Source organism: Scyliorhinus canicula, chromosome 14 (genome assembly GCF_902713615.1).
Source record: "Scyliorhinus canicula chromosome 14, sScyCan1.1, whole genome shotgun sequence".
Taxonomy (NCBI): Eukaryota; Metazoa; Chordata; class Chondrichthyes; order Carcharhiniformes; family Scyliorhinidae; genus Scyliorhinus; species Scyliorhinus canicula.
This window is the reverse complement of record NC_052159.1, coordinates 20,438,226-20,465,412: the sequence shown is the minus strand read 5'-3', so window position 1 is coordinate 20,465,412 and position 27,187 is coordinate 20,438,226. Positions and strand designations below refer to the sequence as shown.

The window sequence follows — 27,187 nt, the reverse complement described above, 5'->3', positions numbered from 1 at the left end:
TCTGGGAGCGAGTGGAGGCTGCTTCGTGCAAGGGCTCCAGCCTGGCAGCCCTGGTCATGGCTCCCCTACTGCTGTCGCCGGCCAGGTATTCCACCAGCCCGGTAGCGGGGGCAGCCCTGCGGATATGTGGCCAGTGGAGGAGGCATGTAGGGGAGGTGGGTGCGTATGTCTGAGCTCCAGTATGTGATAACCATCGATATGCCCCCGGGAACATGGATGGTGGGTTTCGAACATGGCAGCGGGCGGGGGTGAGGAGTGTGGGTGATATGTTCCTGGAGGGGAGGTTTGTGAGTTTGAGGGGCTTGGAGGAGAAATTTGGGCTGGTACGGGGAAATGACTTTAGGTACTTACAGATGCGGGACTTTGTACGCAGACAGGTCCTCTCCTTCCCACGCCTCCCGCCGATAGGTATCCAGGACAGAATAGTCTCTGGAGGAGAAGGAGGAGAGAGTAGAGTCTCGGATATTTACAATGTGCTCATGAAGGGGGCAGAGTCCCAGACAGAGGAACTGAAACGCAAATGGGAGGAGGAACTTGGTGGGGAGATGGAGGACGGGCTGTGGGCAGAAGTCCTGAGTAGAGTAAACTCAACCGCGACATGTGCCAGGCTTGGCCTGATTCAGTTTAAGGTCGTTCACCGGGCCCACATGACGGTGGCTCGGGTGAGCAAATACTTTGGGGTAGAGGACAAATGTGCTAAATGCGCGGGAGGACCAGCGAACCACGTTCACACGTTTTGGGCATGCCCTAAGCTTAGGGGGTACTGGGAGGGATTTGCGGGGGTCATGTCCCGGGTGCTGAAAACAAGGGTGGTGATGAGTCCAGGGGTGACAATTTTTGGGATTTCGGAAGACCCGGGAGTCCAGGGGGAGAAAGAGGCCGATGTTCTGGCCTTTGCTTCCCTGATAGACCGGCGGCGAATACTGCTGGCATGGAGGGAATCATAACCCCCGAAGACCAAACTATGGCTTTCGGACATGTCAAGTTTTCTGGGTCTGGAGCAAATTAAGTTCGCCTTGAGGGGATCTGTACTGGGGTTCGCCCGAAGGTGGCAACCATTCATCGACTTCATTGCAGGAGATTGAATGTCAGCAGGGCGGGGTGGGGGGTGGCGGGAGGAAGAGGGGGAGGGGGGAGATTAGAGTAGAGTAGGAGGGATAAATAGGCGGGTAGTGTTTATGGGAGAGGAGCGGGCTTGTGCAGTATGGTTTGATTGAAGTATTGGTTTTACGTTGATGTTTGCACATTTCTGTTATCAGTAACTGTTTACAATGCCAAAAAATACCTCAATAAAATTGTTTGTTAAAAAAAAATAAGGTTGCTTCTCATTCTTCGAAACTCCTAACCAAACCTCCCTTTGTAGGAAAATCCCTCCACACCCAGGGTCAGCCAAGTGAACCTTCCCTGGACTGCCTCCAATGCTGGTTATGCAATTCGGATTATACTGAATTCCTCTGTGAGCTGCTCCTGTGTATTGAATGAGAATAGGAATGTCATTGTGCCCACAGCAGCTCAGGCCTCGGAACTGAACTGCTGCTCCTCTGGTGGTGGCAGACTCAGAAAACTGGTGCCTTTAGAATCAGCAACAGGCAATTTAGAGAGAGTATGCAACCCACTGTGGAAGTTATATCATTGTATCAAATAAAGCTGCAACATCTTTGGAGAATTTGGCAGCCTGCGCTGTTTGTAACGTGTTGAGGTAAGATGCTATTTGAACTAAATCGTTTCAGAAAATCAGAGCAATTTGAGAAATAAACAGCGGCGTTGCGGGGGGGGGGGGCGGGGGGGGGGGGGTCTCCAAAGATCGCGGAATCATTTAAATAAATGGAACTGTTTTGTTTTTAAGTGACAATGATACAACGATGAACCCTCTCCTGCTGAATGTGAGACTGGGAACAGCCTTTTCAGGATCCTCCCCAGCCACATTCGTGACTAAACGTCCGCCCCTTCTGACCGCCCGCAGTCACAGGGACACCCAGCCAGAGAGGCAGAGCCCAGACAGCCGGGATCCAGAACGGGAGCGCCCAGCAGCGGCCCTGTGAGCGCCCCGCTCCCCCCCCCCCAGCGGCCCTGTGAGCGCCCCGCTTCCCCCCCCAGCGCTGACTCTCTCCTCCCCCCCCCCCCCCCCCCCCCCACTCATCCAGCAGTGGTGAGCAAAGGGTTTCTCTCTCTTCTCGCTGCCTCGGCCAAACCCCACTCCGGCTCTGATAACCCTTTAGTTCGGCAAACACAGCGCTCCCCTTCTCGGGCTCTGCCACTTTGTTTTCTGTCTGCTGAATCCACTTGTATTTGTCTGTGCGCAGGAAGGATTTGGTGATATCTGCTTCACAGCGCCAGAGACCCGGGTTCGATTCCAGCCTTGGGTGACTGTGTGGAGTCTGCACGTTCGTGTCTGCGTGGGTTTGCTCCGGGTGCTCCAGTTTCTTTGTGCTACAGTCCAAAGGTGTGCAGGTCAGGTGGATTGGCTAAACTAGATTGCTCCTTAGGATGGTGGATGCTGAGGTGGATTGGCAGTGATCAATGCATGGGGTTGGGGGCATTGGGGGGGGGGGGGGGGGGAGGCTAGGTAGGTGCTCTTTGGGAGGGTCCATAGGGGGATTCTATGGATTGTCTTTGGATCTTATTCTTAATCTCATGACAATTGATTGAGAAGGTTGAAGCCTATGGAGTTCAAGGAAACTTGTTGAGATGGATTCAAAACTGGCTGACTAATAGGACGCAAAGGGTGGCGGTAGAAGACTGAGTAACTGCAAGCCGGTGTCCAGTGGTATACCACAGGGATCAGTGCTGGGCCCCTTATTGTTTGTTATATATTTATATAAATGATGTAGATGATAACATGGATGAACTGGTAAGTAAGTTTGCAGACGACACCAAGATTGGTCGGGTGTTAACCGTGAAGAAGAGGGTTGTAGTTTGCAGGAAGGTATATATGGGTTGGTCAGATGAGCAGGGCAGTGGCAGATGGTATTTACCCTGATAAGTGCGAGGTGATGCGCTTTCGAAGAAGAAACTGGACAAGGGAGTATGTAATGAGTGGCAGGACACTAGGAAGTTCAGAGGAACAGATGGATCTTGACGTGCTTGTTCACAGATTCCTGAAGGTGACTGAGCATCGAGCCCATCCAGTCTGCTCCATCATTCAATGAGCCGATTACTGATCTGATGTGATAATCCTCAACTCCACTTTCCTGCCTTATCCCTATAATCCTTGATTTCCTTACTGATTAAACATCTGTCTATCTCAGCCTTGAACATACTGAATGGCCCAGTCTCTGCAACCCTCGGCTGTAAAGAATTCCACTGATTCACGACCCTCTGTGAGAAGAGGTTCCTCCTCATCTCTGTCTTAAATGGGCAACCCCCTACTGTGAGATTATGCCCTCTGGCTCTAGACTCTCCAACATGAGGAAACATCATCTCAGCACCTATCCTGTCAAGCCCCTTGAGAATCTGATATGTATCAATAGGGTCGCCTTTCAATCTTCTAAACTCTAATGAGTACAGACCCAACCTACGCAACCTCTCCTCATACTAAAATTCCTCCATACCCGGGATCAACCCAGTGAACTTTCTCTGGATTGCCTCCAATGCCAGTGTATCTTTCCTTAGATAAGGGGACCAAAACTATTCACAGTATCTATCCCAGGTGTGCATGTCATTCCCGCCAATGTCTTGCAGAATATGTCCAGCCGAGCTGGCAATCCTATGCGAAGTGCGAGAGAAGCAGGACACTGATGCAAAAGAAACACCGCCACTTGGATCTCACCCTTCCGGTCACCAGCTCAGACTGCACCCACTTGACAGGGTAGCCCAGAGGCAGGGTCTGCAAATAGTGAGTCACTAGATGCTGCAGCCAGGCCAGAGAGAAAGGTTTTACAACCTCAGCCAAAACGGATGGTCAGCTAGTTCAGCAGGGAATGGGGGTTAAGAGAACAGAATGAGTCTTAGCAGTGAAATGGCGAGGAAAAGACAGGGGTTCAGGGTAAAGCTGGGGAATCTTGGGGAAGTTTACCTTAGTGGGGGCGAATAAAGGAACTTTTCAGACTCCGAGAGAAAACATTTCTTCATGCATGTGTACATTTCTGGATAGAGTCCTGCAGCAAAAAATCCTGGAAAGGTTTAGCAAACAATTAGCTACAGTAGTGGGGCAGCTTTAGAATTTTCTGCATGGATGAATTAGAGAGTGCAGAATTACCTTTCACACCAGCAATAACCCTGTCTGAATTCTCAAGGTAATTGTTTAGATTCATGCTGCATTGGATTTTATATGAGGGAGAGAGGAAAGTAAAACTAGAAAGACTAGTTTAGCCAGTAACATGGTTTAAATGTTGTTTTCCTTCCTTGATGATGTTCTGCATTTTGCTGCAGTTACCATAGAGGGTGGAACCCACAGCCCTGGTGAGAATTTCAAGAAGAACTTGGCATGTAAGTCTGCATACAGTTATTTAGCATTTATGATTGCAAATGTTGCTTTCTGACACTGGAATTTCCTCAATAATTGGAGAAAATCTGTCCAGATCAACAACGTAAACCCGGCATGTATTGATGGGCCGACTGCTGACTGACTCATTCTACACCTGGAGAAACCGCATCTCTTGATGTGACAGGTATCTCTCAAAGCTCACTGACATCAGTACAATATAACTTTAGGACGTTAAAATGAACTGTTCCCTCATTGTAGAACAGAATAGTACAGAGTTTTACAGCACAGATGGAGGCCATTTGGCCCATCGTGTTAGCACCGACTCCCGAAAGAGCTACCCAGCTAGTCCCATTCTCCAGCCCTCTAAATTAATCACTTTCAAATATGCATCCAGCTCTCTTTTGAAACCTCCTATGGAATCCGCCTCCACCACTCTCCCAGGCAACACATTCCGAATCCCAACAACTCTCTCAGACATTGGGTCGGTTAGGATTGTATTTGCTGGAGTTCAGAAGAATCATAGAATCTACAGTGCAGAAGGAGGCCATTCGGCCCACCAGGTCTTCACCAGCCCTTGGAAAGACCACCCTACCTAAGCCCATACCTCCACCCTATCCCCGTAATCCCACCTAACCTTTTTTGGACACCAAGGGCAATTTAGCATGGCCAATCCACCTAACCTGCACATCTTTGGACTGTGGGGGCAGCACGGTGGCGCAGTGGGTTAGCCCTGCTGCCTCACGGCACCGAGGTCCCATGTTTGATCCCCGCTCTGGGTCACTGTCCGTGTGGAGTTTGCACATTCTCCCCGTGTTTGTGTGGGTTTTGCCCCCACAACCCAAAGATGTGCAAGGTAGGTGGATTTAACACGCTAAATTGCCCCTTAATTGGAAAAAATGAATTGGGTACACTAAATTTATTTTAAAAAATCTATGAACTGTGGGAGAAAACCAGAGCACCTGGAGGAAACCCACACAAACACGGGGAGAACGTGCAGACTCCGCACAGACAGTGACCCAAGCTGGGAATCGAATCTGGGACCCCGGAGCTGTGAAGCAACTATGCTGATCACTATGCTACCGTGTCGAGGCGGGGCATCTCATAGAAACCTATAAAATCCTAACAGGGCTAGACAGGGTAGATGCAGGTAGGATGTTCCCGATGGTGGGTGTGTCCAAAACCAGGGGGCACAGTCTGAGGATACAGGGTAGACTAGGACAGAGATGAGGAGAGATTTCTTCACCCAGAGAGTGGTCGTTACCACAGGAGGTTGTTGAGGCCAAAACATTGCATGTTGTCCAGAAGCAGTTAGATATAGCATTTAGGGCGAAGGGGATCAAAAGATATGGGGGAAGGCGGATCTAGGCTATTGAGTTGGATGATTAGCCATGGTTGTAATGAATGGCGGAGCAGACTCGAAGGGCCGAATGGTCTCCTCCTGTTCCTATTTTCTATGTAAAAAAGTTTCTCCTAGCTTTCTTCCTGATCATCTTAATTGTGACCCCTAGTCACTGACATACCAACGAGTAGAACCAGAATAGTCTTCGTTACCCTGTTAAAATTGTTCATAATTGTTAACACTTCAATAAGGTCACCTCTTAATCTCTGCTCTATGGAGAACAAGCCCAATTTCTCCAATCTTCCCTTGTATCTAAAATTCCTCATTCCCGGTATCATTCTAGTAGATCTCCTCTGCACTCTCTCCAGGGCTTTAACATCCGTCCTTAAATAAGGTGCCCAGAGATGAACATTATATCAACAGATGTGATTTGACCAATGTTTTGTAAAGGTGTAGTATCACTTCCTTGCTTTTATACTCTATGACTCTATTTATAAACCTAAGGATCATATAAAACACCCTGGGAAACATTCTTCCCAACAATCAACTATACAGTCTGTACAGATTTTTGCCCTTTTTCACCCCCCCCCCCCCTCTCCCCAGCACCTCCCCACCCCCCTCTCCCACATCCCTGTGACAAACAGTTCCTCAAACACGGTCACAAACATCCCCCACCTTTTCTCAAAGTCCCCCGCTGAGCCCCTTAACTCATACTTTATCTTCTCTAATCACAGGAAGTCGTACAGGTCAACCAACCATGTTGCTACCCCGGTGGCAATGCCGACCGCCACTCCAGCAAAATTCATCGCCGTGCAATCAGAGAGGCGAAGGCCACGACATCGGCCTTCCTCCTCTCCATGAGCTCCGGCTTCTCTGAAACCCCAAATATCGCCACTGAAGGGTCCGGGTCCACTCCCTCCTCCACTATCCTGGCTAAAACTCCCACCCAGAATCTTCCCAGTTTTCCGCAACCCCAAACATGTGCGCATGATTCGCTGGCTCCCGCCCTCACACTCATCTGCTACCTCTGAAAGAACCCACTCATTCTCACCCGAGTCATATGCACCCTGTGCACCACCTTAAACTGTATTAGGCTCATATAAGCCTTCTTAACAACTGTTTCAACTTGCCTGGCCACCTTCAGAGAATTATGTACTTGAACCCCGAGGTCCCTCTGCTCCTGTACTCCTCTCAAAATTGTACCAGTGAGCCTATATTGTCTCTTTTACCATGTTTCTTCTACCAAAATGCATGACCTCACATTTGCTGCATTGAAACTAACCTGCCTGGTGTCTGCCTATTTGGCCAACTTGTCAATGTCCCTCTGAAGTCACTCAGCGCAATCCTCACAATTCACTATTCTCCCTAGCTTAGTATCATCTGCAAACTTAGAGATTTAGTCCTCAACATCCACCCCTAAATCATTTATATACATATATTTAAAAATAAATTTAGTGCACGCAATTCATTTTTTCCAATTAAGGGGCAATTATCATGGCCAATGCACCTACCTGCACATCTTTGGGTTGTGGGGGTGAAACCCACGCAAACACAGGGAGAATGTGCAAACTACACACAGACAGCGACCCAGGGCTGGTATTGAACCTGGGACCTCGGCGCTGTGAGGCTGCAGTACTGCCCTCTAAATCGTTTATTCAAATCAGAAAAATCAAGGGTTCCAACACTGATCCCTGGGGAACACACTTTCAACTCGTCACCAGTCTGAGAAATGCCATCTATACCTACCATCTGTTTCCCATCTCTTAGCTAACTTCTAATCCATGCAGATAAAAGCAAAATTCATGCGGATCCTGGAATCTGAAAGACAAACAGAAAATGCTGGACAATCTGACAACATCTGTGGAGAGAAACGGTTGCTAACCTTTCGAGTCTGGATGACTTTTTGTCAAAGCTATAGAGAACTGGAAATGGGGGTCAGATTCATACTGTAGTGGGCGGGCATGGAGCGGTGGGACTGATAGGGAGCCAGCAATAGGTGGAGATTGACAAAGATGTTGAAAGCAGAAAGACAAAATCTTTTTATGTGCCACTATCAGCATCCTTCTTAGCCTTAATCACCCCCATTTACATTCCTTTGTCTTTCTGTCCTCAAAGTCCGCCTCCACCTATCGCTAGCCCCTATCTAGCCCCACCGATCCACCCCCACTCCGCCCCATGACAGTATAAATTTAAAAAAATAAGTTGAGAGTACCCAGTTCATTTTCTTTTCCCATTAAGGGGCAGTTTAGTGTGGCCAATCCACCTGCACTGCACATCTTTTTGGGTTGTGATGGAACCATCAATTCACCAGACACATGTTTCCGATGTGAATCTAGGCTTTAACCGACTTACTTCAGAGCCAGCCTGTTACCTGTCGATGAACTCGTAGTGACCCAGGCTGACTCTGGACACGGGTACTTATACAGCTGCACTAGGGGGAGGAGTCGTGGGAGGAACCAAGGGTGGAGCCCAGTACAAGTTCCCAAGTGCTCCCAGCGCTACTCCCCCTAGTGGTAGGCCAGCGCTACTGCGCTTACAACAGTGTGAATTAACATATATATTAACATATATTACATTCACCACAGGTTGTGGGGGCGAAATTCACGCAGACACGGGAAGAATGTGTAAACTCCACATGGACAGTGATCCAGGGCCGGGATCAAACCGGGTCCTCAGCGCCGCAAGGCAACAGTGTTAACCACTGCACCACCCTATGACAGTATAAATCTGACCCCATTTCCAGTTCTGTCCAGCTTTCACAAAGAGTCACACAGACTCGAAACGTTCGCTCCCTTCTCTCTCCACAGACGCTGTCAGACCTGCTGAGATTGTCCAGCATTTTCTGTTTTTGTTTCCAATCCATGCTGCCAAGGACCCATCAATCCCAACCATTTTTAATTTGCTAACCAACCTGCCATGTGGCTTCTTACCAAATGCTTTCTGAAAGTCCAAATTTACAACATCCACGGCACTACCCTCATCCACTGTGTCATCTCATCCAAAAACTCAATTAAATTTGTTAGAAATGATGTGCCCTTGACAAAGCCATGGTCACTGTCTGTATTAACTTATTTTTCTCTAAGTGCATATTTATCTCATTCCATATTATGGCCTCTTATCAGTATTCCCATTATTGCTGTCAAGCTGACAGGTCTGTAGTTTCCTCAGTTATCCTTTGCTGCATTCTTAAACAACGGCGCCACATTTGATATCCCCGGACTGATCGTGTGTTCAGAGAGGCCAGGAAAATTTCTATCAACAGTTCCGCAGTATACTCATTTACTTCTCTCAGCAATCTAGGATGCATCCCATCCAGGCCTGACGACTTCGCTACCTGGACCTGCCAGCCTTTTTAGCATTTCTTCTTTATCTATCGCTGTACTGCTGGGCGGCACGGTGGTGCAGTGGTTATCACTGCTGCCGCACAGCACCCAGGATCCGGATTCGATCCTGGCCCCGTGTCTCTGTCCGTGTGGAGTTTGCACATTCTCCCCATGTCTGCGTTGTGTCCCATAACCCAAAGATGTGCAGGGTAGGTGGATTGGCCACACTAAATTGCGTTTTAACTTGGGGGGGGGGGGGGGGGGAAGAGAATTGGATACTACTGTAAATTTATATTAAAAGAAATTAAACAATACTTCTCAGTTGCTCAACACCCACATTTCCAACTGGGCCATGGTCGCCATCTTCTAATTTGGTAATGACATAAGCAAAGTACTCATTTAATACCTCTGCCATACCCTCTGCTTCAGTCAGCAGTTTAGCATGCTTGTCCCTTATGGGCCCCACTCTATCCTTCACTAATCTTTTACCATTAATATGTTTGAAGAACATTTTGCGATTTGTTTTAGCACAACCTTTCCTCATGCTTTCTCTTAGCCTTTCTTACTCCAGCTTTAGCCACTCTCCTGCATTTGGGATACTCTTCCTGATTTCTATTGCTATTATTATTCCGGCATGCATCATGTGCCTCTTTTTTTATTATCAATATCGTTAGTCAGCCAGGATACTCTAGCTTTGGTAACATTATTTCTCAAGGGTAGCTTCATGGATAGTGGCTCCATGGCCCACTAGCCCTAGACGATTAAGTCCTCGTCCAGATGCTTCCTCAATGCTACGAGAGTACCTGCCTCCACCATCCTCTCAGACAGCGCGTTCCATATTTCCACTACCCTCTGGGTGAGAAATATTTCCTCAGGTCTCCCTCTAAACCCCTTACTCCACAGTTTAAACCTATGCCCTCTGGTCTTTGACACCTCTGCCATGGGGAAAAGGTTCTTGCTATCACCCTAAACAAGCCCCTCATAATTTTGTATATCTCGATCTGATTTTCCCCCCCAAGCAGCCACCTCTGCTCCAGGGAAAACAAACCCAGCTTATCCAGTCGTCTCCTCATAGCAGAAACATTTCCATCCTAAACAACATCCTGGTGAATCTCCTCCATAAAATAATATAATATAAAATCTTTATTATTGTCACAAGTAGGCTTACATTAACACTGCAATGAAGTTACTGTGAAACTCCCTTAGTCGCCACACTCCGGCACCTGTTCGGATACACTGAGGGAGAATTCAGAATGTCCAAATTACCTAATAGCACATCTTTCGGGACTTGTGGGAGGAAACCGGAACACCCAGAGGAAACCCTGGCAGAGATGGGGAGAACGTGCAGACCCCACACAGTCAGTGACCCAAGCCGGGGATCGAACCCGGAACCCTAGAGCTGTGAAACAACAGTGCTAACCACTGTGTTACTGCACCGCCCGTGCACCCGCTCCAGTGCGATCATGTCATTCTAATGGTGTGGCAATCAGAACTGTGCACAATATTCCATCTGTGGGTAACCAATGTTTCATAAAGTTGTACCAAGACCTCCTTGATCCTATATTCTATGCCCCGGCTAATAAAGGCAAGCATTCCATAGGCCGTCTTTACCACCCTATCTACCTGTCCTGCCACCTTCAGAGATCCATGGATTTATACACCAAGATCTCTTTGTTCCTCGATACTGGATTTTCCTGCCGGTGGTTTGCTAAAGTTACCCTGAAAAATCGACAAAACATGCATGGGAATTCTAAACCCTGAAGACACTTGCAGCATAAAAAGTGATTGAGTAAAAATCTACTCAAATGTGCTGACAGTGGTCCTGATGCTTACCAAGTATGTGTTCCGATCAAAGTTTTAGGGAAGAGAATTGCTGGTTTAAAATTTTTTTTTTCTCTATTTATGCTTCCTACAGCCAGCCTAGTTTAAAAAAAATAAATGAGGGTACCCAATTCATTTTTTCCAATTAAGGGGCAATTTAGTGTGGTCAATTCACCTACCCTGCACAACTTTGGGTTGTGGGGGTGAAACCCATGCAAACACGGGGAGAATGCGCAAACTCCACACGGACAGTGACCCAGAGCCGGGATCGAACCTGGGACCTCGGCGACGTAGGAGTGCTAACCCACTGCACCACCGTGCTGCCCACAGCCAACCTAGTTGACAGACTGGCCGTCTGTCGAGTGAGGAAAGCCTACAGCAGAAGAGTGCGGTGGAGGGGAGGTTTGGTCCGCCGGTGGGGGAAGAGATTGCAGATGTTGTGGGAAGCAGGCTGCTCAGTGTCAGTAGATGAGATGGTGCTCATAAGCAATGGGGGTGGCGGGTAGTGGGGTAAGGGGAGGTGATAGTGGTGTTGGACAGATTGTCTGGGGTAGCGATGGCTAGTTTTCTGCTTCCCCTGGCCCACAAGCAGTGCTATAAAGGCACTTATCTTATGGACCTATCTCACCTCCAGGATCCCCAAGGCCAGAGAAACATGGCCAACAGTCGTTAAAAGCTTCCCATGACCCACTGGCCAGCAGGCTGACCAGCTGCCCCCATCCCACCTCCATGAATCTGGAAGTGGGCGGGTTCGAGCTGGGCTGGATTCGGGTTTGAAACCGTAACTTCCCACCTGACCCAAATCCACCCCAAATTTTATGGGGGGGTTGCAGGATGATTAAAATTACTACCCAAATGATAACGCGTGGTGACTTGATTTGCATAACTGCTGTTGAAATCATTATGACCTCATTACATTACATCTTATCTTTTCAGGCCCTGTTTGACCCATTGCAGCTGGGAAAACTGAGTGAAAACTCTCACTGGACAATGTATTGCACCCAGCATAATGAACAAGGTACCTGTAAAATACTCTTTCTTTAAGGCGTGCTGAGGTATGTAACTATTGGGGCCGGGTGCTGATCGAGGATTCAGGGGCCTTTCAATTCTCCGTGAACTTGGGTTCAAATCCACTTCATCCTTTCTTTTCGTATTTGAATGTCCCATTTGCGGAGTCAGGCCGTGTCTAATGGACATGGATCACCAGCAAACAAGAAGCCACTCCTCCCCCGTTCGGTACTTCGCCTCAGAGAGCGAGCGGCTACAGCATATGTGGGAAATCGGAAGAGTGAATGTGTGCAATGGTTATGATTGCCACATTGTTCAGCGGGGCAGTGGGAACTTTGCTCTGAATCAATCCCGAGCATGTTTGGCCAGAAATCAGAACAGCCTCATAACTCTTCACCTAGCTTCCTTCATAGGTTTCCCTCCACCTTGGGAAGAGCAAAGGTTTCCCACAATATCGAACGAAATTGGCACAAATGTCCAAGGATAAAGCCACCTGGCTGGGGTTTTGCATCCATGGCAAACAGCGGCGTGGGCTCGAAATCCCGCAAGAGTCAGAAAATGAGAAACTCGCCGGCAAGATTTTATTTTGATTTCCCCTGCCCACTGCCGGTGAAGTGTGGAGGGTTTAAAAAAAATTCATTCAGGGGATGTGGGCGTCACTGTCTCAGCCCTAATTGCCCTTTAACCAAGTGGTTTTGCGAAGCCAATTCAGAGGCCATTTCTGAGTCAACCACATTCCTGTGGGTCCGGAGTCGCATGTAGGCCAGGCCAGGTAAAGACGGCAGATTTCTTTCCCTAAAGGACATTAGTGAACCAGATGGGTTTTTAACGACAATTAGTAATGGTTTCATGGTCATTGTTAGACTTTTAATTCCAGACTTGTGTTTTAATGGAATTCAAATTTCACCACATGCCATGATGGGATTCGAATCTGGATCCCTGGAGCATCATCCTGGGTCTCTGAATTACTAGTCCAGTGGCAATACCTCCACGCCGCCGCCTCCCACCCAGCTTTCTGAACCTCATTTTGCTAAATTATCATCTCAGTAAAGGGCTTCCTCGTAACTCCTTTGCAACTTTCTGTAGCTAATGGCAGATTCGAGGAGAACGTCGCTGATATTATTTTCAAGTCTTCTTCAGAACCAGTTTGCCCATTGGATGTCAGATTTACCAGAAAAATTATGGGATGAATCGCTCTGCAATTTGGCCATTCCAGGTAACTATGGTTAATTTAGCCCATTATTGTCTTTTATAGTTGACTGGAGTGTGAGATAGGTAAGGTATTAAAGAATTAAGCAAAATCAGTGCTTTTTTGCGTCAGTGGGCATTGTAGACAGAAAAAAGGAGTGCTTCGTACAGCTCTGTCAGTGTTGTATCCATGCCTGGTTGCAGAAGTAGGGCGTCAGGGGTTTGTGTTGTGGTGCGAGAAAAGGTGAAGTGAGGGAATGTGTGTGAAAATACAGGACACCTAAACCTTAACCTCGTTCCCTCTACCGAACATTGCTGCTTGTGAATTCAATGCTTACGGATACCTGTTGTGTTGAATGGAACTGTTCTTCATTTCATTCTCCCCTATCAGTCCTGAGGATTGAACACACCTCCCTTATAATAGCTTCCTCTGCTCATTAAATTAGTTGTTGCTTAGGCCAACCTACAGTAAAATTGGATAAAGTTTGCTTTTGGAATTAGGGAGTTGGACTTAATAGTGTAAATGTTGGGAGGTGCTCAAAAACTTAACTGCTCCGCAGAGGTATAAAGGGTGGTTATAGTTGGAACGCCAGAGGAGATTTTGGCGTCAGCCCAGTTTTTAGACCTCAGTGCTTTACATTATTTATTTGTTGTCAGGCGGCTGTGCGTAACATGACCGGTTGCTGTATTTATTGTTTGTCTCTGGTTGCTCTGCGCTAGTGATCATTTGCTAGGTCACAGCAAAAGAGCACTAAGAACCATCTGCGTTGCAGACAGGCCAAACAAGCTGGGAGTGGCAAGTTCCCTTCTCTGAATCAGTTCTGCTTTCAGAACAAATCAGGAAGTTTTACAATTCAGTTGACTTTTTAAAATTCAGTTTCACAATTATTCATGTGGAGTTTGTACTCACAACCTTTGGTGTCACAAATCCAGTATCAGAGCCACTAAACTACTGAGTGTATTTACACTGATGCCTATGCTTAAATAAGAACGTATGAATTAGGAGCAGATGTAGGCAATTCAGCCCTTCGAGCCAACACCGCTATTCAATCAGATCATGGCTGATCTGTTCCTGGTCTCAAATCCACCTCCCCACCTGTTCCCCATATCACGTTAACCCATTAAAAAAAAAATCAAAAATATATCTATCTCCTTGAAACCATTTAATGATTCCGACTCCACCACACTATGGGGCAGCGGGTTCCATAAATTCACCACCCTCTGCGGGAAGTATTTCCTCCTCATCTCAGTTTTCAATCTACCGCCTCTCAACCCATATCTGTGACCTCTTGTTCTAGATTGCCCACAAGGGGGAAGATTTGGTCTACGTTTACTTTATCAATCCCTTTTAGTATTTTATATACCGGGGCGGCACGTGGTTAGCACTGCTGCCTACCGCACTGAGGACCCGGGTTTGATCCTGGCCCTGGGACACTGTCTGTGTGGAGTTTGCACATTCTCCCTGTGGGTTTCACCCCCACAACCCAAAGATGTGCAGGGTAGGCAGATTGGCCACGCTAAATTTCCCCTTAATTGGAAAAAATAATTGGACACTCTAAATTTATTTTTAAAAAAGTATTTTATATATCTCGATCAGATCCCCTCTCAATGTTCTAAACTCCAGCAAGTATAAAGCCAAACTGTTCAATCTCTCCTCAGATATCAACCCTTTTATCCAGAGTCAATATGGTGAATCTCCTCTGAACTGCCTCCAATGGCACCACATCCTTCTTCAAATAAAGATATCAAAACTGGATACAATACTCCAGATATAGACTCACCAACATCCTATACAATTGAAACAACACTTCTCTACTCTTATACTCCAGTTCTTTTGCAATAACATTAAAATTCCATTTGCCTTTTTTATCAAAGGCTGTACCTGCATCCCGACCTTCTGCGATTCATGAACCACCAGATCCCTCTGCCCAGACGCATTTTGAATCTGCTTTCCATTTAGATCATAATTTGCGTTTCTCTTTTTTTGGCCAAAAATGGATAACCTTACACTTATCCACATTAAACTCCATCTGCCAAATTTTCGCCCATTCTCCAAGCCTATCTATATCCATCTGTAAACATTTTATCTCTTCACTGCCTGCTTTTGCACCTATTTTAGTATCATCAGCAAATGTTGCTATGTTACACTTTGTCCCTGCTTGCAGAACATTTATATAGATTGTAAACAGTTGAGGTCTGAGGACTGACCCCTGCAGAACCCCGCTAGTTCACCAGCCAGAGAAGGACCAATTTATTCTGACCTGCTTTCTGTCAGTCAGCCAATTCCCAATCCATTGCAATCACATCTTCTGGATCAGTCTTTTATGCAACACCTTGTCAAATGTCTTCTAGAAGTCTAGATACACCACATCCACAGGTTCGCCATTGTCCACCTTGCTGGTTACATCCTCAAAGAACTTGAACAGGATTGTCTAGCATAACTTACCCTTCATAAACCCATGCTGACAATGGTGGATTGAGCTTTGTCTCTCCAAATGTTCAGTCATCTCCTCCTCATTGATTGATTCCAGCAACTTCCCCACCACTGAGGTCAAGCTAAACGGTCTAATTCTCAGTGTTTTAAAAAATAAATTTAGAGTACCCAATTCATTTTTTCCAATTAAGGGGCAGTTTAGCGTGTTCAATCCACCTACCTTGCACATCTTTGGGTTGTGGGGGCAAAACCCATGCAAACACGGAGAATGTGCAAACTCCACACGGACAGTGACGCAGAGCCGGGATCGAACCTGGAACCTCGGCGCCGTGAGACTGCAGTGCTACCACTGCGCCACCGTGCTGTCCATTCTCAGTGTTTTTTATGGAAGCTGCTGCAATGTACCAAGACATAGCAGCACAAACAGAGAGTCCAGTCGGTGGCAGAACCCATTGTAGTGGCATCAGGAGAAACCAAGAGAAATTACCTCCCCAAATGCACTCTGAATGGGTTTTGAGTTAGTTAAAACCGCGCCCATGTTCTCAGCAAACACCAAGTTGAAGAGCCATGAATGATTTTGCAGCAAGTTAATGAGAATCATGAGAGACATTGCTGGCTTGATTCCAGTGTTCAAATTTCATTTTAGTAACTGAATGCGTAAACTAGGCTAATTGTCCGATGGAGCACTTTATTGTGAGGGCTGCCTATATTGGATTAGATGCTCAATGAAGGGCCTGTATAGGCAAACTAAAAAGATTGTGTAGCAATATTTGAAAAACTAGTAGGAATTTGCTTTTCAAGGAGGAAGCAAGAGATGTAGCATGTTAAAGTAGTTTGAGTAAGGGCGGCACGGTGACGCTGTGGTTAGCACTACTGCCTCACGTCGTCGAGAACCCGGGTTCGATCCCGGCCCACTGTCCGTGTGGAGTTCTTCAACTTGGTGCTTGCTGAGAACATGGGCGTGGTTTTAACTTACTCAAAACCCATTCAGTGTGCGTTTGGGAAGGTAATTTCTCCCCGTGGTACCACTAGTGGGTATCACTCCCACAATCCAAAATGTGCAGGGATGGTGGATTGGCTATGCTAAATTGCCCCTCAATTGGAAAAAAAATAAAAATGTAGTTTGAGTTGAGAGTTACAAGGAATCATAGAATTTATTTATTTACAGTGCCCATTGTGTCTGCACCGGCCCTGGAAAGAGCACCTACTTAAGCCCACACCGTCACCCTATCCTCGGAACCCGGTCACCACATCTGACCTTTCTGGACACTTAAGGGCAATTTGGCATGGTCAATCCACCTAAACTACACATCTTTGGACTGTGGAAGGAAACTGTAGCCCCCGGAGGAAACCCACGCAGGCACAGGGAGGACGTACAGACTCAGCACAGACAGTGACCCAAGCTAGGAATCGAACCTGGAGCTGTGAAACAATAAGAGCTTGGGGTAGTGGCTGAAGGACACTTGGAGAGGCTGTAACTAGGACATACAGCTGAAGGAGAACCATTCAGATATAGTGTAGTGAGGAACATAGGCAAATCCTATCCATTTCTTTGTTTATGGTGTAAGTAATGTTTTGGCAGGGTTACAATTGATTAACATGAAGTGATCCTACAAGTTTTTGACATTAGAAATATTTTTGTTCTCTTCTAGGAAGCCATGACTCGATGACTTACTGCTTAGACTTAAACTCTCCTATCAAACCTTCCGAAAAGATTTTAAACTTTTTAGATCATGTAATTCCCTGTATCACTCGACCAGAGATATATAAATGGTGTAGGACACAGGTAAGTTGCACCTTTTGCAAATTACTTTTGCAGTCCAATTTGCATCTCAGTTGTCAATATTAACCATTCCAGGGTATAGCCTCGTTAGATGCAGAGTAAAGATTCCTTTTAATCTGTCCAATAAATTGTCTTGGCTGCAACCTCTGACAAGTACCACTGTGACATTATTTTCCATCCTGCAGCCTCAATCAATACTAGTTTAGTTTCAAATTGGGGACAGTTTTGTGCCCAGTAGGAACTGGATTAAGGTTATCTAGACTTATTTCATATAAGGCTTTATCGCATCCATCCGGACTGGAATCCAGTGATGTCTCTGGAGCTGCTTGGCCAGTGACTATTTGACCCACTGCACAACTTTATAAAAAATGACAGTTCCTTGTACAAATCAGTCACTTTTAACACAGCCCATGCAAACAGCATTGTTAAGGGAATGACTAATTATGGCTTGCATGGCACATGTTGACATTTACATTCTTTTTAAAAATAAATTGCAGTACCCAATTAATGGGCAATTTAGCCAATTTAATGACCAATGTACCTACACTGCATGCCTTTGGGTTTGTGGGGATGAGACCCACGCAGAGACGGGGAGAATGTGCAAACTCCACATGGACAGTGGCCTGGGGCCAGGGTCGAACCCGGGTCCTCGGCACCATGAGGCAGCAGTGCTAACCATTGCGCCACCGTGCCGCCCTATTTACATTCTTTTTTTTAATATAATTTTTATTGGAATTTTTTACAGAAAATATAAAACATAGCGACAAACAATGAAATGCAACAAAATAACCCATGATAACTGTGACACCCCCAGACCGTATCGGCGCATGTATCACATCCCCCCACCCCCCCAACCCTAATGAACAACAAAAGAACTTAAAAAATATTAAAATTAAATAAACAAACATAGTCATTGTCGGCCCCCCCCTTTTCCCTCCCCTTTTCCCTCCCCGGGTTGCTGCTGCTGCTGTCCCCGTACCCTATCGTTGAGCCAGAAAGTCGAGAAAAGGCTGCCACCGCCTAAAGAACCCTTGTACCGACCCTCTCAGGGCGAATTTGACCTTCTCTAGCTTAATGAAACCCGCCATGTCATTGATCCAGGTCTCCACGCTTGGGGGCCTCGCATCCTTCCATTGTAGCAAGATCCTTCACCGGGCTACTAGGGACGCAAAGGCCAGCACACCGGCCTCTTTCGCCTCCTGCACTCCCGGCTCCACCCCAACCCCAAAAATCGCGAGTCCCCATCCTGGCTTGACCCTGGATCCCACCACCCTCGACACCGTCCTCGCCACCCCCTTCCAGAACTCCTCCAGTGCCGGGCATGCCCAGAACATATGGGCATGGTTCGCTGGACTCCCTGAGCACCTGACACACCTGTCCTCACCCCCAAAGAACCTACTCATCCTCGTCCCAGTCATGTGGGCCCGGTGCAGCACCTTGAATTGGATGAGGCTAAGCCGCGCACACGAGGAGGAAGAATTAACCCTCTCCAGGGCATCAGCCCATGTCCCGTCTTCGATCTGTTCCCCCAGTTCCCCCTCCCACTTCGTTTTCAGCTCCTCTACTGACGCCTCCTCCGCCTCCTGCATAACCTTGTAGATATCAGATACCTATTTACATTCTTAACACAATATTTCATATTACTGGTCAATATCCAGTGTTGACACATGGTTTGTGGATGCGATTCAACGGGAGAGAAAGTCCGGTTTCGGGCGTGTTTAGCGGGGCGTTTCTCGGGGCCTGCGGCACTTTGCCGTTTTTTTTGGCCTCAGGAAGGCAGCACTTTAGGAAAGTTACCTGTGGATCGGGGCACCATTTTTAAAGACAGCCCCTCAGCCACCCCACCGAGGCCTCAGGACCCCCCTCCCATTGCACCCAACACCTCTTCTGGGGTCCTTGAGCACCCCCCCCCCCCTCCTTATGGATAAGGCACTCTGGGCCTGACCCCTGGCACTGGCAACTTGGCACTGCCAGCTTAGCAGTTTCACCCAGTCAGTACCGGGGGCAGTGCCAAGATGCCAGGCTGGCAATGTCAAGGTGCCAGCGGGAGGGATGACAGGGTAACTGATGCCAGGAGCAAGGTGGAAACTTACCCTTGCAGCTCGGTGGAGGTTGTTGGTCTCCTTCCGACATTGGACGCTGGTCCTCCTGCCCACACTGACAGCCGCTGCCACCCAGGGGAGAACAGGATGCCCCATCTCTCATTCATAACATTGGGAACCCTATCCAGGTCAGCATCCCCAAAGCGAGGAGCAGGTCTGCTTGCTGTCATGCTTGTGTGTTGACTGGTAGCGAGTGGTTAAGGGAACGTTTAAAAGCAGCTCTCCCTTGATAGTTGCAAGACGTTGGGGTGTGAGTTAGGTGAATCAGATGGCGAGACAGCCAGTAATGGTGAGAGGCTTGTGGAGGCTCAGTTCCGTCACCAAGTGCCGTTAGATACGGGCTGCAAGCTCGCCAATGCGGCCGTCGAGAAACACCCCGTAATTGCGCCCAAAATGACATTTAGAAATGATTCCGTTGAATCGCGCCCCACATACATGTAATGCTTTAATTTTATGTAGCATGGTGGAAAGCAGCTCATAACTAAACACTGTTCTTTATATCACAGGAATCTAGTATAACTGAACAGCTGGAAGCAGGCATTCGATTCTTCGACCTAAGGATTGCACATAAACCAAATGACACATCTGATTGTTTATACTTCATACACGGGATCTTTACAACTGTAACAGTCCTGGTGAGTCCAACAGAAAAAGAACTGAAATATCAGGAAATCTGATGCTAAATATACATACATGTTTCACTGGAGTACACCTTGCCATTTTGCTGCCTGCATTCTTACCAAGTTATTTGAAACCTAGGTCAAAGGACAAATCTCATAGTGCAGAACATCATCAGCATGGTTATAGTGAGTAGGAGGGCTTGTGTGAACAGTAATTAACTTAAATGTGTTTTTACCAGCCTGACAATTGCGGTCCTTATATTCGGTGCAATTCACATTTTGGAAACGTGTTTTAAAGGAGGCTTTGAAGGAATTTGGACTCTGGTTGGAAACTCATCCGAAGGAAGTGGTTATATTGGCCTGCAGATTCTTTGATGGGATGAACAAGCAACAACATCATGAGTTAATTCAGGAAATGAAGAACTTATTTGGGTCCAAAATATGTCCCAAGACTTCTGTTGTAAGTAACAATGTTGAATTGGTGAACAACTCGTTTAATTGGCAAAGGACAGCACGGTGGCACAGTGGTTAGCACTGCAGCCTCACGACACCGAGGTCCCAAGTTCGATCCCGGTCCTGGGTCACTATCCATGTGGAGTTTGCACATTCTCCCCGTGTTTGCGTGGGTTCCACCCCACAACCCAAAGATGTGCAAGGTAGCTGGATTGGCCACGCTGAATTGCCCCTGAATTGGGTACGCTAAATTGCCCCTGAACTTGAAAATTTAAAAGAAAGAAAGACAAACAAAAAACTTGTTTAATTGCCAAAACCATCATTTAAAAAAAAGACTTGTGTCCTAATTTTGTGAAAGTTGATTTAAGAAAATCTGATGAAGGAAAATGGGAAAATGTACACTGGACTCAGAAAGAAAGTTGAATGCCCGACCCAATGGCCTTGTTGCGGCTGAGTCGGGATGCGATGAGGCTGTTAAATCTCACGAGAGGCCTCTAACGTGATCTGGATCTCGCCGTCACTGGATGGAACCAGATTTCCATATTTTAAATGAGTAGTTAGGCTCACTTAACTATGTCTGCGCAGTATTCTCCCAAGGCCCAGGATTGAACGGCCATGCCTGGGAGACATTGCCATGGTGCCGTTTAGCACTGGTCCACACAAAAGTGGACCAGGCATAACGGCACCTGGGAGAGTCTACCAAGCCATCAGAGACTCCCGAGTGGTCGGGCTCTGGCAAGGGTGGTACCCTGGCACACTTGCTGGTACCTGGGCAACTTGGCAGTGCCAGTTTATTACCTTAGATTGAGATAAGGAGATTGAACCAGTCAGTGCAGGAAGTTCCTCGATGAGGCAAAAAACGTCCCGTTTGATAGCGGGATAGTTCTCGCCGTTGCAGGCGTTGAGAAATACCCAGATAAACGCACCCAAACTGGGACTCTTTTTTTTTTCCCCTGTTAAATCACGCCCTGAGTGTGTACCAGGGAGACTTAAATTCTACTAGGGACTGATTAATTGCTGGGTCAATTAATGCAGATTTCTGTTTATAGGAACTTGTTTCACTACGAAGGCTTTGGGAGTTGGGCTGCCAAGTCATCATCTCCTACGATGACAGTATTGCAAAAGATTATCCGGAACTTTGGCATGGAATGCCTTATTGGTGGGCAGATACATATGATCCTAAGTTGCTCGTCCAGTATCTAGAAACCCAGAAACAGGCTGGACGACCAGGTACAGAAAATATGACCCCTTAATAATGTTGAGTGTTCCAAATGTGACAGCTGCCGTGCATTTTTACGAAGGCCCGGGAAATTAGACATGGTTTCCAGAAATACAGGAGAGGATTGGTCTTTCAATCTCTCCCAAAAACAGAATGAATGTCTGATGTCGAGAAATCCACAACCGCTAAGCGGCTTTGCTTTTGCTACATCAGTAACACAAGCTGAGGGCTTAGATTCTGACTGCCCTGCTGACAGGGAGTGTCGCCCACTGGTAGATCTGGATCTAGTATCTGAAAATCCTCGGCGCGCTGCTCAAGATTGAACATTACTCGCAGTGTACACTTGGAAAATCCATTCTGAGATGCTATTTTGTTGGGTGATACTGAGCCATGCAGATTGAAAAGTACTGGGTTTTATCCCCTGTCTGTGCTGTACTTAGCCAAGGTGATATTTGGGACGCTATCATTGGATTCAATGCCCCTAGCCTTAAATAGACAGGTGAGAGAGATATTAAGGGTTCCTATTCCTAATTTCAATCCAATGACCCCCTACTGGAAAAGCCTTATTGGGAGAAGGGCAAGATGCTATGATACTCCCCACTCCTGCACGATTGATTACCCTATTGCTACAAACTATCTGTGTACACATGAATAACTATTTTGCCTTATGTACTGGGTCCTGCGGAAGCATTCCCTAGTGGGAGGCAACATCCTTAAGGGAGAAAGAGAAGATAAAAAGAGGAGAAATACTAGTTGCAACAATTTACCGCTAAAATATTTTAGTCAGAAAAAACGAAAATGCTGGAAATATTCAGGTCAGGCAGCATCTGAAAGAGTTAACTTTTCGGGTCGATGACCTTCCATCAGAACCAGGAAAGGTGAGAGATATAACAGGTTTCAACCAAGCAGAGGGAGGGAAAGGAGGTGGGGAAGAAAGAATAAAAGCGAAGGTCTGTAATAGGGTGGAAGGTAGGAGAGATTAAATAAATTCGAGAAGTATGGAAGATCCTGAACGCTGTTGACACGGTGGATGTCGAAAGGATGTTTCCATTCGTGGCTGAGTCCAGAACTAGGGTGCACTGTTTTTAAAATTAGAGGCTCTCCTAATAGGACAGAGATGAGTAGAAATGCTTTCACTGAAGGCATTTGCCAGACGACAGGTAGCGGGGTTCCCCGCGCTCCCCGACAGGGGGGTGAGTGATAGGGTGCTATCAGGGGTCTGGGTCGGGGAGGGGAAGATCTCGGACATCTATAAGATTATGCAGGAGGTGGAGGAGGTACCAGTAGAGGAGCTGAAAGATAAGTGGGAGTTAGAGCTGGGGGAACAGATAGAGGACGGGACATGGGCAGACGCCCTGGAGAGGGTCAACTCGTCGTCGTCATGTGCGAGACTAAGTCTCATTCAATTTAAGGTACTGCATAGAGCCCACATGACGGGGACAAGGATGAGTCGGTTTTTCGGGGGTGAAGACAGGTGTATTAGATGTTCGGGAAGCCCTGCGAATCATGCACATATGTTTTGGGCATGTCCGGCACTGGAGGAGTTCTGGAAGGGGGTGGCAGGGACGGTGTCGAGAGTGGTGGGGTCCAGGGTCAAGCCAGGATGGGGACTTGCGATCTTCGGGGTTGGGGTGGAACCGGGGGTACAGGAGGCGAGGGAGGCTGGAATATTAGCCTTTGCGTCCTTGGTGGCTCGGAGGAGGATCCTGATTCAGTGGAGGGACGAAAGGCCTCCGAGTGTTAACACCTGGTTAAACGACATGGCAAACTTCATCCAATTGGAAAGGATCAAATTCGCCCTGAGAGGGTCGGTGCAGGGGTTTTCCAGGCGATGGCAACCCTTCCTAGACCTCTTGGATCAGAGATAGAAACTGAGGCCATGACAGCAGCAACCCGGGAGGGGAGGGGAGGGCGGGAGGGGGGGAGGGGGGGGGGGGAGGGGGGACAACGACGAAGGAAGTACGGTAGCGGCGGTGGCACGGGCAAGGCCTGCCCGAGGACGCTGCTAGAAATGATAAGTTGGTCTGACTGTCGGTTCGCCGGCGGGGGGGGGGGGGGGGGGGGGGGGGACGCGCGGGTAGGGGGGGGGGGGGGTTTTTTTTTTTTTTTTTTTTTTTTCTTTTTCTTGTTAAGTAGGGGGGTTTGACTTTGTTTTGTTATAATTTAAATGTAAATGTAGGGGGGATTAAAATGTTTGTATTTTGAAAAATTCAATAAAAATTATTTAAAAAAAAAAAGAAATGCTTTCACTCAGAGGGTTGTGCGACTTTGGAACTCAGGAGGTCATGGAGCCGGGGGGGGGGGGGGGGGGGGGGGGGGGCACTGAATATTTTTAAGTGGCGGTAGATAGATTCTTGTTAGACAAGGGGTCAAAGATTATCAGAGGTAGTTGGGAATTTGGAACTCAAGACAAACAGATCAGCTATGATCTTATTGAATGGCGGAACGGGCTGAAGGCTGCTGTGAATTCACACGTTCATATGAAAGGGATGATTGTGCAAGGCAAAAGGGAAAATTATTTAAAAAACACAATTATTATCAGTACCTGCTGTCCATAAGTAAGAGCAGTGGTCAAATTTTAAACTCAATGTCGAGTCTGCACGGCTTAATCGGTGGATGAGGTGCAGTTCCTTGAAATGAATGTCATTGGAACAGTGTTGGAAGCTAAGGGCAGAGAGGTCAGAGTAGCAGTGGGAGGAGATTTAAAGTGTCTAACAACCAGAACATCAAGGTCAGGTTTAATAAGGGTCAATGTGCTTTGGAATACTTGCTACAGAATGTCTTGTAATTTCTTCATAACTACCTTTTGCTGAACATCATCTTATCCCAGTTCTATCTTTCCTTCTCAGACGGATTCTTTGTTGCTGGCGTAAACCTGACTGAAGATTGGTGGTATATCCTGACTCACCTTCACAGCTCTTTGAAGAGACTGACTTTCCCTAATTACCCATATTTGAGTGACTGGATTAAGAAGCAGGGCCCAGGACCTGGAAAGCACTGTTTCAATATAATTGCTGGAGATTTCATAGGAGCTGGATATTTGGTACCTGCTGTACTTGCTCTGAATAACAAATTGATTTAAAAAGAGTGAAATACTGCACATGCTGGAAATCTGCAGGTTTGTAAAAAGATTATTGGAGGGTATATTTGCTCACTTTGTCAGAAAGCTATCGGGAGTTGTCTCAGCTTCGTGATACAGCTGTCAAATTAAATACTGGAATAGTACGCAGAGGCAGTGGCCTTGCTTTGCGTTTCTGCTTGGCTGTGTCAGCCTGCAGCCAATTAACAACCAGCGCGCTTGAGACGGGACTGCCAGCCAATCAATTGGCAATGGTAGCCACTGCTGAGACTATAGGCAATCCCCGAAGAGCTGCCATGAAGCTGGACTTACCTTCAAGGCTGGAAGATCCTGGTGAGGGAGGCTGGCTTTGTAAAGGCGCAGGGGGTAGGGCAATCAGTTGCAAGGAAGGAGTAGGAGAAATAGTTTGAAGGGAGCATAGGTGGCTTGAAAAGGGGGCTCACCCAGCCTAGCAGGAAGGGTCCAGGACACCTGTATCAGGCACCTGCTGCCTTGGATAAAATACCAGTGGCTGCAGGAGGCACTCAAGTGGCTACTAATTGGCCAGTGAGGGCCTTATTGTCTCATGGATGAGCAGGGTGCTTGATGCCTCCTCCACCCCGGATAAAACCCAGGCATGTGCTATGATGCCCAGTTTTGCCTCCCCTAACTGTCTATCGACAGACAGCCTGTCCCAGGTAGGCATAACATTCTAGGCCAAGTCTGTAATTTGCAGTGGAATTTTCATGCTAGGAATTGAGTTCATAATCCAGCACTGAGTGCTGCATTGTTGCAGATGCTGTGTTGTGGAAGAGATATTAAATGTGGCCATGTCGCTCTTGGTTCAGATGCATCAAAAGGATCCTTTGGCACTGCCCTAGCACGTCTAGAGGTTTCCAAATGTGATTTCAGGCGGGTTTGGCTGGGCGTTCTGCACTGCTATCTAACCACACTTTGTCACTTTTTCGGGCCGTGGGGAAGTTTCTCTCTGGGCTAGCCCACACGTAGAATTTGTTTAATCACTAGGGAGCTGAACGCGCTGGCCAGACCGGCTGCTCAGAGATGAAACCATCATTTTGAAAAGGTGCCCCAATCTCCAAGGTGTCTCTTTCCCCCCCCCCCCCCCCCCCCCCCCCCCCCCCCCCCAGGTAATGTCATCACCCCCACAAAGCTATGGGCCCCTCCTTTCAGGCCTTCCCATGCCCTCTTTCGGGCTTCCCTCCTTCCATCACCCCCACCCTTTAACCCCCAACTTTCCAGAGGCATTTCATACCTGTCCTTCACCCCACCTTTCATGGGCATGACCCCCCTCAGGCACTGACCAGTGGCAGTGCAACCCTGGCACATAGGTACTGCCACCCTGGCAGTGCTCTTGCCAGTGTCAAGGTGCCGGGGGTGTGCAAGAGGCCACCCTGCATTGTCCCTGACCACCCAAGGGTCTCTAGTGGCCTGGGAGATTCCCTTGGTGCTGTTTCGCTTTGTCGACATTTATGTAGACCAGTACTAATGGGCTGGGGTCTCCCTGGGGAGGCTGATATAGGTTAGATTCGGCGTCGGCAAGGTTAAGTGGGTTGTCAAACTCACTTAGCCGTACGAGACCGCGACGCCTCGCGAGATCTGCAATGCCCATCGAGAAGCCCGCGGGAGACCTCTCTCTTACAATTAGAAAATCATACAGCACGGAAGCTGGTCATTTGGCCTTCCATGCAAATGCCAGCCGTGTCAAAAAGCTATCCAATTAATCCCACTCCCCTTCTCTCCCATGACCCTGCAACTTCTCTTCCATGTATTTATCCGATCTTCTTTCGAAAGTTGCGATTAAATCTGCATCCACCACTCCTTCAGACAGCGTATTCCAGAGCACAATTCATTCCATTTCTAAAAAAATGCTCAGTTCCCTTCCACTCAAAAACCGATGAAGTAGTGATTGCTGTGTGTGAGACATCACTATATTCAAAAAGGGTCTGGTTTTTCAGATGAGATCAAACTAAGACTGTTTGCCTTTTGAGGGTAAGACGTTTAGAGTGGCGAGGTGGAGGTTAGTTCTCTTCTTCCAGTCAATGGCTTTCTTAATGTTAACTAAAACACAACATTGGTGAACCAATATTGTAGTTTTTTTTCCTTCAGCTGTACTCCCAATGAATGTGGTTTCCCCACTGGCGGTGCAGAACCAAGCCCACAAGCTCTTCATAATGCTTGTTTCTCTCCCCTTCATGTTATTTATAACGATTAACAGATTACAGTATTCAACAACTAGTCATTATTTCTACTCCACAGCCTCACGAGTACTCGATCTGTAGTAATGTGCACAATCTGAAAGAAGTATACTTGGCAAGGAAATAACTTACATATTGCATCAATGCACAATAAAACTCATGAACTCATCTGCTGTCCGCGTTGAATTACACGGGAG

General features: G+C 47.3%; 1 protein-coding gene across 5 annotated transcripts; it reads left to right on the top strand.

Moving 5' to 3' along the window:
• Nucleotides 1-1,490: 1,490 nt before the first annotated feature.
• On the top strand, nt 1,491-27,158 carry LOC119977162 (PI-PLC X domain-containing protein 1-like). Of its 5 annotated transcripts, none has more exons than XM_038817821.1 (11): nt 1,491-1,699; nt 2,304-2,443; nt 4,372-4,428; nt 11,846-11,927; nt 13,004-13,133; nt 17,192-17,325; nt 19,931-20,059; nt 20,343-20,504; nt 21,547-21,727; nt 24,566-24,834; nt 27,052-27,158. In XM_038817821.1, the coding sequence occupies exons 4-10, from the start codon at nt 11,919-11,921 to the stop codon at nt 24,796-24,798; spliced, it is 978 nt and encodes a 325-aa protein (XP_038673749.1). In that variant the 5' UTR covers nt 1,491-1,699; nt 2,304-2,443; nt 4,372-4,428; nt 11,846-11,918; the 3' UTR covers nt 24,799-24,834; nt 27,052-27,158. The 5 variants fall into 5 exon arrangements, with proteins under 5 accessions (XP_038673749.1, XP_038673751.1, XP_038673752.1 ...); XM_038817823.1 differs by lacking the exon at nt 27,052-27,158 and adding an exon at nt 4,521-4,610 and having other exon boundaries at nt 24,566-25,117; XM_038817824.1 differs by lacking the exon at nt 27,052-27,158 and adding an exon at nt 4,521-4,610 and having other exon boundaries at nt 2,304-2,451; nt 24,566-25,117.
• The last annotated feature ends 29 nt before the right edge of the window (nt 27,159-27,187 follow it).

What these genes read in the sequence shown, in the direction of transcription:
- LOC119977162 (XM_038817821.1), top strand. An exon ending in ATAAATGGTGTAGGACACAG is followed by an intron (nt 17,326 to 19,930) that starts GTAAGTTGCACC and finishes TTTATATCACAG; the next exon opens with GAATCTAGTATAACTGAACA. An exon ending in TTACAACTGTAACAGTCCTG is followed by an intron (nt 20,060 to 20,342) that starts GTGAGTCCAACA and finishes CGTGTTTTAAAG; the next exon opens with GAGGCTTTGAAGGAATTTGG.